This window comes from Littorina saxatilis, linkage group LG12 (assembly GCF_037325665.1).
Source record: "Littorina saxatilis isolate snail1 linkage group LG12, US_GU_Lsax_2.0, whole genome shotgun sequence".
Taxonomy (NCBI): Eukaryota; Metazoa; Mollusca; class Gastropoda; order Littorinimorpha; family Littorinidae; genus Littorina; species Littorina saxatilis.
Genome location: NC_090256.1, coordinates 72863211 through 72877620, shown reverse-complemented (window position 1 = coordinate 72877620; position 14410 = coordinate 72863211). Strand labels below are relative to the sequence as shown.

Sequence of the window (14410 nt, the reverse complement as noted above, 5' to 3'; positions counted from 1 at the left end):
TTTATGAAATTTTACATGAGAGTTCCTGGGAATGATATCCCCGGAGGTTTTTTTCTTTTTTTCGATAAATACCTTTGATGACGTCATATCCGGCTTTTTGTAAAAGTTGAGGCGGCACTGTCACACCCTCATTTTTCAATCAAATTGATTGAAATTTTGGCCAAGCAATCTTCGACGAAGGCCGGACTTCGGTATTGCATTTCAGCTTGGTGGCTTAAAAATTAATTAATGACTTTGGTCATTAAAAATCTGAAAATTGTAAAATAAAAAAACAAATTATCAAACGATCCAAATTTACGTTCATCTTATTCTTCATCATTTCTGATTCCAAAAACATATAAATATGTTATATTTGGATTAAAAACAAGCTCTGAAAATTAAAAATATAAAAATTATGATCAAAATTAAATTTTCAAAATCAATTTAAAAACACTTTCATCTTATTCCTTGTCGGTTCCTGATTCCAAAAACATATAGATATGATATGTTTGGATTAAAAACACGCTCAGAAAGTTAAAACGAAGAGAGGTACAGAAAAGCGTGCTTTCCTTCTCAGCGCAACTACTACCCCGCTCTTCTTGTCAATTTCACTGCCTTTGCCACGAGCGGTGGACTGACGATGCTACGAGTATACGGTCTTGCTGAAAAATTGCATTGCGTTCAGTTTCATTCTGTGAGTTCGACAGCTTGACTAAATGTTGTATTTTCGCCTTACGCGACTTGTTTAATAACTGATTCTGATTTTCCTCTGTTTGCAGCTGGCATTTGTTGTTTTACACATGCACATTTTCCTTAGGCATGTACGCATTGTGGGATGTGAGTATCTTTGTTTTATTTTGTCTTTTATCCCAGTGCAAATGCTTGTATTATTGATTTATTTGTGTTGTGTTTGTTATTGTTTCAAATAAACCGCTATAGTATTAACTTTAACATGTTTTTGAATAACTTGATCATCTATTTATTCCAAACGTACCTATTTATGTTGTCACCGACAAATCTGATCTTGGTTTCCACACCCGATGCAGCGGTTTTCTCGGAACAAAAAAATTTCTTTTCACAAACATACGAATGTAGAGGAATAGTTCTAATGGGAACACTCTTGTACTGAGCACATCTTGTCTGGACAGAATCATAACAGAACGATTATCTGATCAAAGTCTAGCTAGTGTGTTTAATCACAGGATTGTGGTAATTTGTTATTGGTACTAAATGATAACAGTATAAATTAATGCACCTCTTGTTTTTATTGTGCGTGTATCTGTATGTGTGTGTGTGCTTGTATGTTTTTGCTTGTGCGTGTGTGTGTATTTGTTTGCTTTTTGTATCTTTTAATGTTTGTTGGTTTGTGTATGTGTGTAGTGTCTGTGTGTGTGTATTGTTGTATGTTTAGATTTGGCAGCAAATTCATGCTACATGTATTTAAATGAACTTTTGCAGAAATCCTGGCTGGTTGTCACCGTCAACTGCTGGATCAACTGGCCTACACAGGTGAGACATAACAACAGTCTTCTTTTTCTCCACAACAGGTGTTTCTCATGCAAGCAAAGATCATTCAGGGCTCCCCAAAGTGCGCGTCCCTGCATCCTATACGCACTAGAAGCCGAAATCACGAACTAGAAATGCATTGAGGGGGTCCCAGGACGCACTAAACCTACAAAGAGCGGGTCCCGGGACGCACTAAACCTACAAAGAGTGGGTCCCGGGACGCACTAAACCTACAAAGACCGGGTCCCGGGACGCACTAAACCTACAAAGAGCAGGTCCCGGGACGCACCAAACCTACAAATAGCGGGTACTGGGACACACTAAACCTACAAAGAGCGGGTCCCGGGACGCACTAAATCTACAAAGAGCGGGTCCCGGGACGCACTAAACCTACAAAGAGCGGGTCCCGGGACGCACCAAACCTACAAAGAGCGGGTCCCGGGACGCACTAAACCTACAAAGAGCGGGTCCCGGGACGCACTAAACCTACAAAGAGCGGGTCCCGGGACGCACTAAACCTACAAAGAGCAGGTCCCGGGACGCACCAAACCTATAAAGAGTGGGTCCCGGGACGCACCAAACCTACAAAGAGCGGGTCTTGGGACGCACAAAACCTACAAAGAGCGGGTCCCGGGACACACCAAACCTACAAAGAGCGGGTCCCGGGACGCACTAAACCTACAAAGAGCGGGTCCCGGGACGCACCAAACCTACAAAGAGCGGGTCCCGGGACGCACTAAACCTACAAAGAGCGGGTCCCGGGACGCACTAAACCTACAAAGAGCGGGTCCCGGGACGCACTAAACCTATAAAGAGCGGGTCCCGGGACGCACTAAACCTACAAAGAGCGGGTCCCGGGACGCACCAAACCTATAAAGAGCGGGTCCCGGGACGCACTAAACCTACAAAGAGCGGGTCCCGGGACGCACCAAACCTATAAAGAGCGGGTCCCGGGACGCACTAAACCTACAAAGAGCGGGTGCCAGGACGCACCAAACCTATACAGAGCGGGTCCCGGGACGCACTAAACCTACAAAGAGCGGGTCCCGAGACGCACTAAACCTACAAAGAGCGGGTCCCGGGACGCACTAAACCTACAAAGAGCGGGTCCCGGGACGCACTAAACCTATAAAGAGCGGGTCCCGGGACGCACTAAACCTACAAAGAGCAGGTCCCGGGACGCACTAAACCTACAAAGAGCGGGTCCCGGGACGCACTAAACCTACAAAGAGCGGGTCCCGGGACGCACTAAACCTACAAAGAGCGGGTCCCGGGACGCACTAAACCTACAAAGAGCGGGTCCCGGGACGCACTAAACCTATAAACAGCGGGTCCCGGGACGCACTAAACCTACAAAGAGCGGGTCCCGGGACGCACTAAACCTATAAAGAGCGGGTCCCGGGACGTACCAAACCTATAAAGAGCGGGTCCCGGGACGCACTACATTTCCGCTATCCTGTGTACTGTAGGTACTCTTTTCAGACTGTAGTCGTCAGTCAATTATAGTGCTAGCACAAATGCTAATTTCACGCCGGAACGATATGGAAAAGAGTGTGTGTGTTCCATTTAACAAGTTATAGCTGAAGTGTCCTCTTCGAATATTCTGATGAAAAAAGACGCTTCATATCACACCGTATTCGTGATATCATTGCGTTATTTGAACACAGGGGGTTTTGGGACCATGGACTCTTGGGACCCTCTAAAACTCCGAGTAGGGGGTCCATGGACCCTCTAAACATTAAAACTGGAGGTCCCAGGCCCCCCCAGGACGGGCGTGCGGGGGGAGCCCTGTCGTTGCACACAGTCGGAGACGTTGCTAGGATTTCGTATTTTCAGCAAACAGCATTGTTTTGCTGGAATGGCAAAACAAGTTTTGGACATTTTTGTCTCAAGGCTGAAGCAGTCTTTAGCGTCTCTTTTCCCCAACAGTGAAATAGGTGTGGCAGATCTGGAAAGATAGCTCTGTAAAAGCATTGGAACCATTTATTCTACATTATAAGAACACAAATGCATGCACACACATTTACCCTCCATGTACAGTTCAGGCATGGGAATGGTCCGCAGATCCGCTAATTTCAGCGGTTTTTGCCAGTAGTTTCAGCGGGGAAAAAAAATGTCAGTGACAAAAAAAATACCCTCAAAAATTGTATATGAGGTTTTTATTCTCAAATGGTCGGACCCCCCTGTTTTGGGGTCCATCCCCCCTGTTTTCAGCTGACTTTTTTTTCCAGCCATCCCCATGCCTGAGTAGGTCGCCACCATTTCTATTCCTAGCAGTTCTGCAAACAAGCCGGAGGTGTTCTTTATTCAGAGATGGCCTTTAACTATTTTCTGTTGTCATTTCTGAAGAAAGTGCTGTTATGTGTGCGAAACTTGTTAATTTGTTGTGGTTTTGTAATGGACAGTGTGTGTCGGTGCATTTGAAAATAACACTGGGTTCAACTGTTTGTTTCAGCACATCGACTTCGATATTTACCTCTTTTACTTGGTGGAGCTTGCTTTCTACTGGAGTCTGCTGTTTTCCATGCTCTTTCAGAAGGATTACCAAAAAAAGGTACGGTTTGGGCGTTGTTGTGAGCCAGCAAAGGTTACCTAGTGTTGTTGTTTTTTACCAAAGCTCGGTCAGCAGCATGCTGGCTTCAACTTAAATTAGATTCTTCTGCCAGCACCATGCTATTATCTGTATTGTCTAAAATGTTTTTATTTAATGCACATTTGTTTGAGCTGGTATGATCCAAGATAATAATCAGACTGTATTCATTCACACATACAAAAATATTTTAAAAAATTGTGTACACATTAGCTTGAGCGTTAAATGATCCGTGTCAGCATTTGCTATGAAAAGCTGTTGGTCTTTGTGAAGGCTCCGATTTGCGATGACTTTATCAAATGTGTGAAATTTGCAAAGTGGAAGGAAGAAGCCTGCAGGTTTTCAAACCATCATGCCAAGTTGTTTCGGTTTTATCCTGAGATAATGAGAAGGGGAGCAACTCTGTCAAATAGTTGGCTTTTCTTTTGCACTAAAGGGAGCTAGAAAATGGGAGACATCTGCAATGAAAATTCAAAAGGAAACTCCAAATATATGCACACCAGGTGAAAGCACAAGTGTATGTTTGAAAGCGTTTGTTTGAACTTTTATTGACTTCTTCAAATGATCTCGACCTAACGATCCAGTCTGCAAAATATTTTCCTCATAAACTTGGTCGACATACACCGTAGTGAAGTACAGCTTGCAAACATAAAACCTGGAGTGTTAAGTACAGCTTGCAAACATAAAACCTGGAGTGTTAAGTACAGCTTGCAAACATAAAACCTGGAGTGTTAAGTACAGCTTGCAAACATAAAACCTGGAGTGTTAAGTACAGCTTGCAAACATAAAACCTGGAGTGTTAAGTACAGCTTGCAAACATAAAACCTGGAGTGTTAAGTACAGCTTGCAAACATAAAACCTGGAGTGTTAAGTACAGCTTGCAAACATAAAACCTGGAGTGTTAAGCTCTTCCTGGGCTGATAGAACACAAAAGGAAATATCTGTTACATAGCTGCTATCAGTGGTGGATTTAGGGGGTGGGGGAGCGTAGGGGGCCCGGGCCCCCCCTTCAGCGGAAAAAAAACACCAAAAAAATTGAGAGAGAGAGAGAGAGATGGATGATTAAATGACAGTTTCTGAGGTCAGGTGGCCCTAGATTGCAGCATTTTGCTTCCTTGAAAAATCAAATTCCAGGGGGGCATGCCCCCGGACGCCCCTAGCATGATGGCAGTTTTAGGCCACCATCATTAGTTGCCTCATGCCTCTTCACTGTTGAATTTTTGTTCCGTGTGCAGGACAAAAATGAGATGATTCTGCATCACCTGGTGACAATTTTGCTCATCTATTTTTCCTGGGCGTGCAACTTTGTGCGCTGCGGGTCACTGGTGTTGGTTGTGCACGACGTGGCTGATCCCTGGATGGCTGTGAGTTTTAAGACTTTTTTGTGGCTAGATTATTCAAAAAGAATCTTAACCAAATGAGGGAGAGCGCTATTTATAGATCAAATAACCAAAGGGAAGTAAGCGCTATTTATAGATCAAATAACCAAAGGGAAGTAAGCGCTATTTATAGATCAAATAACCAAAGGGAAGTAAGCGCTATTTATAGATCAAATAACCAAAGGGAAGTAAGCGCTATTTATAGATCAAATAACCAAAGGGAAGTAAGCGCTATTTATAGATCAAATAACCAAAGGGAAGTAAGCTCTATTTATAGATCAAATAACCAAAGGGAAGTAAGCGCTCTAAATGCATATGACATGTGTAATGGTTATTTGATCGCTGGATTATTCAGTTTTGTGCGTGTGTTTTTTGTGTGTGTTTTTTGTGTGTGTTTTTTGGTATTTTCTTGTGTGTGTTTGTCTGCTTGTTCGTCTGTTTATAACTGGAGGAAGTCCAGGGTTAACATTGGCTGTGTCGGGTGTGACTGGCTTATAAGTTTCAAGGTCACAGTGGGGTTGAGTTCAGGCACAAAAGAAAAGAGGAACTTTGTCATGTTGCGGGATGATATGAAGCTAGAGCTTTTGAAACTTAAATTCCTCCAGAGCTTGATGACCTGCGGATAGGACCAAAGTGTGCTTGACCTACCTCTAAGTTCTAATTGCAAAGTAACAATAAGGTTGAATTTGAACAAAATGTATTATTTTCTTGGACGTTTTTGAAGCTAGAGCTTTGAAACTTCACGAAGTACCAGTGTTTGATGACCTCCAGATATTAGGCAAATCTGATTGACCCTTGTCAATTTTCAAAGTCACATTGGGGTTGAGTTGGGGTAAAACAAGGAATAGAATATTATCATTTTTGAGTCACTTGAGAAAAAGTGACTCTATGTAATCGGTCAGTGTTAGTCTGTCCGGCCGGCCGTCCGTAGACACCACCTTAACGTTGGACTTTTCTCGGAAACTATCAAAGCGATCGGGCTCATATTTTGTTTAGTCGTGACCTCCAATGACCTCTACACTTTAACGATGGTTTCGTTGACCTTTGACCTTTTTCAAGGTCACAGGTCAGCGTCAAAGGAAAAATTAGACATTTTATATCTTTGACAAAGTTCATCGGATGTGATTGAAACTTTGTAGGATTATTCTTTACATCAAAGTATTTACATCTGTAGCCTTTTACGAACGTTATCAGAAAAACAAGGGAGATAACTAGCCTTTTCTGTTCGGCAACACACAACTTAACGTTGGGCTTTTCTCGGAAACTATAAAAGTGACCGGGCTCAAATTTTATGTGAACGTGACTCATTGTGTTGTGAATAGCAATTTCTTCCTGTCCATCTGATGCCTCATATAATATTCAGAACTGCGAAAGTGACTCGATCGAGCGTTTGCTCTTCTTGTTGTGAATGTTTTTGAAGCTTAATTTGTAAAACATCACATTCTTCCAGGGTTTGATGACCTCCAGGCATCTGCCAAGTCTGGTTGACGCTCATAGAATTTCAAGGTCACAGCTTGGGTCAAACAGTTATCTTTTTTAAAATGTATTAAATATTTATAGAACCAGAGCCTTAAAACGTCACACACTTCTGGGGTTTCATGACCTCCAGACATGACCCAAGCCTAGTAGCCCCCAGCCAAATTTGAAGGTTGAGTTCAGTGTAATATTACAGGCAATTCTTGCTTTCTACAATGCAGAAGATAGTGTAGGGAGTTTGTGTGCATGTGTACGTACAGTGTGTGCAGACCTGTTTACACTACACATTGAGCGTAGTAAACTACGAATTTGAATAATATACTACGCAACTACGCAAGTCTGTCGTTTTCTACGCAAACGGTATTTAAAAAAAAAAATTTTTTTTTTCTTTTTCGTCTTTACACCTGTTCCTTGTCCCGTTGTGCTCTCACACCGCCCCGTCCCTGCACGCAAACGGTATTGCTTCGGCTATGCATATCACAATCCGTAATTTTCTTCATCTCCCTTGACCGATCCATTTTCCAATCCATGTTTTCGGCCAGCAGTCGTTTGCTGCGTGCAGCGCGTAAAGCGCCCACGGGCATTGCGTTGTAGCTTGTTAATGCCGAATAGGCTTCTCCAATTAAATGCCGGGCACAACTGAAAGCGTTACTGCCAAACCATGCGGGCGTTTCGACACAATGGCTGAACGCAGAGCACACGAAAGTGAAGATGAGAACTGTGAAGAAAATGACTCCGAAAGGCCACCGACCAAAAAGAAAAAGACGAGCAATGCGCCGAACCAAGTCTTTCTGCCAAAATATCATCAGGACTACCCATGCCTTGTCTTCGCGGAAATCATTGTTCTTGTTGTTGTGATAGGTCGACGAGAAATTCTACACATTCAATTACAAAACTACACATTTGCCTCATTTTGCTCCCAGAAAATACACATGCAATGTTTTAGGGGTAAACAGGTCTGTGTGTGTGTTTGAGTGAACACACGTACACGTGTAAATGAGTTCATGTTACATACGACAAAGGTAAGTTGCATGGACAATTACTCTTCTTGGTTTAGAAACTGAGCCTAAGAATCTGCAGCTGGTTTTATGGGGTGATTTATAAGACCCGCAGAAACTGTGAAAAAGGTGCTCATGGAAATATTTTTGCTGTTGCAGATTGCCAAGATGGCTAAATACAGCAAGAATCAAATGGTGTGCGAAGTCTTCTTTGGTATCTTCATTGTCGTCTGGATCGTATCACGTTGCTTCGTCTATCCACTCTGGTAAGACACTTCTTCAAAGTTAGATCGACAACAACAAGAAGATTTAGACAGCAAAAGAAATGTATACCATGAGCACTCGCTGCTTTCAGGGTTTTGAAAGTGTCGACTGTGGAGATTCACAACTAGGCGTAAAGAATTAAACAAGTTTGATGAAGACAGCAAGACATGTATTCAATAACCACTCGCTGCTTTCAGGGTGTTGAATGCGTCTGCTGTGGAGATTCACGACTACGTGACGACTGATTGAAGATTTGGACAGCAAATTGTGTATACAAATTACAATAACCACTGTCTGCTTTCAGGGTGTTGAATGCGTCCGCTGTGGAGATTCACGACTACGTGACGACATTCCCTGCTTACTGGTTCTTCAACGGGCTGCTGTTCGTGCTCCAGATCCTGCATCTGATGTGGACCTACCTCATTCTGCGCATCGCATTCCAGAAGATTCAGACAGGCGCGGTCAGTGGCAGCCCTCTTTCTTCTCTCTTGTTTGTGTGTTACATGTACAGTGGGACGCCCCTTGTAAGACCTCCAACAATCTCTGATAAAGGGGGGAGTCTCAAAATGGGGGTTATTTTTACAGAGGTTAAGAACAGAAAGTCTGAGAAAACAAGGTCTTAATAAGGAGGGAGTCTTACATTGGGGGGTCTTAAAAGGGGTTTTTACTGTAGTGTGTAGTTTTTCTTGTATTGTGTTCATCATTGCGCTGTTCTTTGATGGGAAGGTGTGTTGTTTTAGCTCGTTCAGTGGCAGTAGTCTTCATTTTTTTCTCTTTTCTTATCAAGTTTTTTTTTCTTACTTGTTACTTGTTAGTGGATTATTTTCTTGTGTTTTGATAGGCAGTTTTTCAGGCTCTGTCGGTAGCATGTATGTATTTTCTCTCACCAGAATATATGCCTAAGTATTGGTCAATGGTACATTCTAGAGCTGAATATTTCTCCTGGAAAAGTTCAGTGCAGTTTACTCTGTAAACATTGAATTAGCTTATTTTGTATTGAAATACAACTTTTTTCCATGATAATAAAATAAATTTCTTTTGTTAAAAATGTATTTCTAGTGCTTTTGAGCTGTAAGACTGGACACCAAAATGTGGCTATGAAGCTTGATGCTTGCAGTGCAATTATTATAGATAAATTTCATTGGCTCTACTTCTTCATTGTGTGGTTACAAATCAGGGGAAATTATGTCAAACTTGCTGTCTTACCACACTTTATTATCGCCCACTGCATTTGTTATTGTATCCTTATTTTCAGCCCTGAGTAAAGTAGCTTGGGTCGTGTTTGTGTCATTGTCCACCTTTGAACGTTGTTGTGTTTAAACGATGTTTGTGTTTGAACGATGTTTGTGTTTGAACGATGTTTGTGTTTGAACGATGTTTGTGTTTGAACGATGTTTGTGTTTGAACGATGTTTGTGTTTGAACGATGTTTGTCCGTCGCGATATAACCTTCGTGGTTGAAAACGACGTTAAACACCAAATAAAGAAAGAAAGAACGATGTTTGTGTTTGAACGTTGTTTTGTGTTTGAAAGATGTTTGTGTTTGAACGATGTTTGTGTTGGAACGTTGTTTGTGTTTGAACATTGTTTGTGTTGGAACATTGTTTGGTGTTTGAAAATTGTTTGGTGTTTGCTCGTTTCAGCTCCAGAAAGACGAGCGAAGTGAGTCGGAGGAGGAAGTAGACGAAACTTCCAGCGAAGAGGCAGAGACGCCGGTTGCCAAGCAAGCTGTTGCCAATGGCGATGTGAAGGACAAACCACGATCTCGACTGACTCAAGCGGTCAAGTGAAATCCATCACTGTCACATTTATTTCCATACTGTGACACACATCTGTCTGTCTTCGTCATTTGGAGAATTATTCAATCACTCTGTGTATCTATTTGGACTTCTTTTTCTTTTTTGTCTCCTGATGTATCTTCTTGATGAGAGATGGTTGCAGTAGCAGCTGACTTCTGGTTCAGACTCATGTTCCTATTTGTTTGAATAGATGATGGAAGCGTTTGTACTGTTGTGTTCATCTCATTTTGTCAGTACGTTTATATTTTTGACGTGATCATCTTCAACTGCATTTCTGTACATTTGTTTTGACTGTTTTAACCTATTTATATAGCTGGGAACAAACAAACAAAAATCCCAAATAAAAAAAATGGTTAAAATACCTTGTTATCATTGAGAAAAAATATATCAGAAGCAAAGAAAATTGTAACCAGAAAATAATATTGTTGCCTTTCCATTGTAGAGTAGAGGTCTATAGTATGCAACAGAATGTTGCATGTGTGTGCAAGTTGGACTAACAACAAATATTAAGTCATTTTCTTCAAAGAAAAGCACAGCCCCCATTGTTTAAACGATCATTATTAAAGTAGGTAGAAGTCAGCACAGGAAAATATGAGCGCTTTTGACATGGTGCCCAAATTCTCTCTCTGATTGTGTAATGAAACCAGGAATTATCATTAGAGTGGTCAGAAATGAGCTAAAATATATCTCACGGTATGTCAGAAATGAGCTAAAATATATCTCACGGTATTTGTTGTGAATGCTGTACTACTTGGAAAGGAAACCACAAAAGACTGTAACCACAAACGATTAGAGATAAGACTGGGAAGGGTGTATGATAGCTGTTTATTCTGTCCCACAAGCTGTTTATTCTGTCCCACTAGCTTTTTTATTCTGTCCAACTGCTTTTGCATGAATATATTTTCCTTTAATTTTAAACACCAATTGGTGTTTGGTGAGGATTGAAAGGCCCAAGAAATGAATGAAATTAAGGACAGTTCCAGAGAGCAGCCATCTTACGTAGTTGAATAATAGCAAGATCTAGATGTGGCACTTTTCAGAACGTGAACGGGAACGTGTACAGGTAACGTCATCAAATCTAGTTTTTACGTCACGCGTTTGCCAAGATCTGCCATCTTGATGGGAGCAAAACAACATATGATTTGGAAAATTTGAGGAAAAAAGTCACGGGTGATGCAATATCTACACGTACGCGTACAGGTCTTTGCTACACGTTTGATCATCTAGAACACTGTGATGACAAGGTTGATCCCTGTTCTGTACACAAGCTTGTAGTGAGCATCAACTGTAGTTATCAACACATTTCTCTTGCACATATTATATATCTATATATCCTCTAACTTTGGGTACTTGTTTTGTCTTTACTTTGATCATGTGCACAAATGAAGGTGAATGATATTGAAAGGATTGTGGAATATAATGCCGTCTGCGGGTGCAGAGGTTATGTAGCAGTCGGAGGATCGAACACCAACGGCATCCACTAAAGAAAGGACACCTCAAAATAAAGAGCACTGCAGATTGCAGTCTGCACACTTAAATGATGTAATCTGTCATAAAAGGACACCTGCCATGGAGGGAGTCTTTCTTCTGGCCTAGAGGTGTCCTTTCATCACAAATACATTGAAGTCTTTTCTCAATTGTCTAATTAACTTGTTAAGTCGGTGTATGCATGTCATTTTCTACAGCATTTGATCGTTCTTTGTCTTTGTTACACAACCTCTGCTAGGCATTAATCCGGAGTATGTAAATGGATTTTGAAGACGGTACGTCTTTGTCTGTTCATAGTCTTTTCACATAAGGTGTATTTATATATGCGGGATCATAAACTGTTACCTAACTGTACTTACTTTGTTGCCGAGCAATTTTTCTGTTCTGGCTTTTTTCATGAACTCTTGTTGTTTGTTTTGTTGGGGGCATCTACCCTACCAAGTGGGAGTTAACCGCCACAGCTATGTCCCGGCTTGCACATGGGACCACAGCTATGTCCCGGCTCACACATGGGACCACAGCTATGTCCCGGCTTGCACATGGGACCACAGCTATGTCCCGGCTTACACATGGGACCACAGCTATGTCCCGGCTTACACATGGGACCACAGCTATGTCCCGGCTTGCACATGGGACCACAGCTATGTCCCGGCTTGCACATGGGACCACAGCTATGTCCCGGCTTACACATGGGACCACAGCTATGTCCCTGCTTACACATGGGACCACAGCTATGTCCTGGCTTACACATGGGACCACAGCTATGTCCCGGCTTACACATGGGACCACAGCTATGTCCTGGCTTGCACATGGGACCACAGCTATGTCCCGGCTTACACATGGGACCACAGCTATGTCCCTGCTTACACATGGGACCACAGCTATGTCCTGGCTTACACATGGGACCACAGCTATGTCCCGGCTCACACATGGGACCACAGCTATGTCCCGGCTTGCACATGGGACCACAGCTATGTCCCGGCTCCCACCCATGTAACTCTGCACAGATCCAGGGTGTTGGTGTTTGGTGTGTGTGTAAATGGAAAGATGCTCTTATCCCATGGGAAGATGCTCTTATCCCATGGAAAGATGCTCTTATCCCATGGAAAGATCATGCTCTTATCCCATGGAAAGATGCTCTTATCCCATGGAAAGATGCTCTTATCCCATGGAAAGATGCTCTTATCCCATGGAAAGATGCTCTTATCCCATGGAAAGATGCTCTTATCCCATGCAAAAGCCTCAACAGATCTGTAGTGGTCAGGATGATTATTTTCACATGTACCTTATAGTATGAAATACTATTGTACAAAATTTAGCCTCGAGTGGCTTTGATCGTTCTCATTTTGCTGGCTGATTAGTGTTCACATTTTCTGTCATTTTTTCATCTTCATTTTTTTTCTTCTCCTTTTTGTTCATGTACTTGGAGGCCGTCATTAATTTTCATCTGATGGTGTGATTTAAACAGTGCTGGTTGTTCCTGAAATGAGGTTCAATAGAGCTACTGTCATTCAGTTTCTGTCCATTGCACGTTAAGTTTCTGTTTGTGTTTATATTTGTGCATTGATCTTCCAAGTGTGTAACTCATTTGTTTGATTAACTGTAACAGATGCAATTTTTTGGGGGAGGAAAAAACTCCCTGACCAACAGACACAATCAGTGAGAATAAAGTTGTATCACGTGCTGATCTTTATAAGCATGGAAATGTAATCTTTTTGGATGGATCAGTGTTTCAGCAGATGGTTTGAGGTTATGTTTTTGTCTCGCTGTCCTTTTGCTTTCTATTTTGAAAATTACCTTTGTTCTGATGCTCACTTGGGTTCTTCAACAAATGTTATGTATAATTCATGTTAGCATTTCACATTAAGTCTTTTGATGTTACCAGATCCTAACTTTGTTTGGGGGGGGGGGGGGGGGAGTGTTTTTACATTTAGTCAAGTTTTGACTTAATGTTTTAACATAGAGAGGGGAATCGAGACGAGGGTCGTGGTGTATGTGTGTGTGTGTGTGTGTGTGTGTGTGTCTGTCTGTGTGTGTGTGTAGAGCGATTCAGACTAAACTACTGGGCCGATCTTTATGATATTTGACATGAGAGTTCCTGGGTATGATATCCCCGGACGTTTTTTTCATTTTTTCGATAAATACCTTTGATGACGTCATATCCGGCTTTTTGTAAAAGTTGAGGCGGCACTGTCACACCCTCATTTTTCAATTAAATTGATTGAAATTTTGGCAAAGCAATCTTCGACGAAGGCCGGGGTTTGGTATTGCATTTCAGCTTGGTGGCTTAAAAACTAATGAGTGAGTTTGGCCATTAAAAATCGGAAACTTGTAATTAAAATTATTTTTTTATTAAACGATCCAAAAACAATTTCATCTTATTCTTCGTCATTTTCTGATTCCAAAAACATATACATATGTTATATTTGGATTAAAAACAAGCTCTGAAAATTAAAAATATAAAAATTATGATCAAAATTAAATTTCCGAAATCGTTTTAAAAACTATTTCATCTTATTCCTTGTCGGTTCCTGATTCCAAAAACATATAGATATGATATGTTTGGATTAAAAACACGCTCAGAAAGTTAAAACGAAGAGAGGTACAGTAAAGCGTGCTATGAAGCACAGCGCAACCGCTGCCGCGCCAAACAGGCTCGTCACTTTCACTGCCTTTTGCACTAGCGGCGGACTACGTTCAGTTTCATTCTGTGAGTTTCACAGCTTGACAAAATGTAGTAATTTCGCCTTACGCGACTTGTTTTTTTTTGTTTTGTTTTTTAATTTGTGTGGTTGCTTATGTACAGGTTGTGGAAATGTAATGAATATTCTTGCACTCTGTCTTACTAACCTGCATTCCTTTTCTTTGTGTGATTTGCTTAATCTGACGTTCAAACTCAAAGGGCCACCTACAGTGGGCCGTATGTTTTCCG

General features: G+C 41.7%; 1 protein-coding gene across 1 annotated transcript in view; it reads left to right on the top strand.

Annotated features, from left to right (window-relative positions):
• The window catches only part of LOC138983245 (ceramide synthase 2-like), a 36757-nt gene extending 26609 nt beyond the window's left edge, over window positions 1–10148 (top strand). The window contains exons 5-11 of the mRNA XM_070356678.1: window positions 759–816; window positions 1438–1488; window positions 3941–4039; window positions 5311–5439; window positions 8088–8194; window positions 8497–8653; window positions 9835–10148. Coding sequence (XP_070212779.1) covers window positions 759–816; window positions 1438–1488; window positions 3941–4039; window positions 5311–5439; window positions 8088–8194; window positions 8497–8653; window positions 9835–9981 — 748 coding nt within the window. The 3' untranslated portion in view covers window positions 9982–10148. The remainder of the gene's footprint in view (window positions 1–758; window positions 817–1437; window positions 1489–3940; window positions 4040–5310; window positions 5440–8087; window positions 8195–8496; window positions 8654–9834) is intronic.
• The last annotated feature ends 4262 nt before the right edge of the window (window positions 10149–14410 follow it).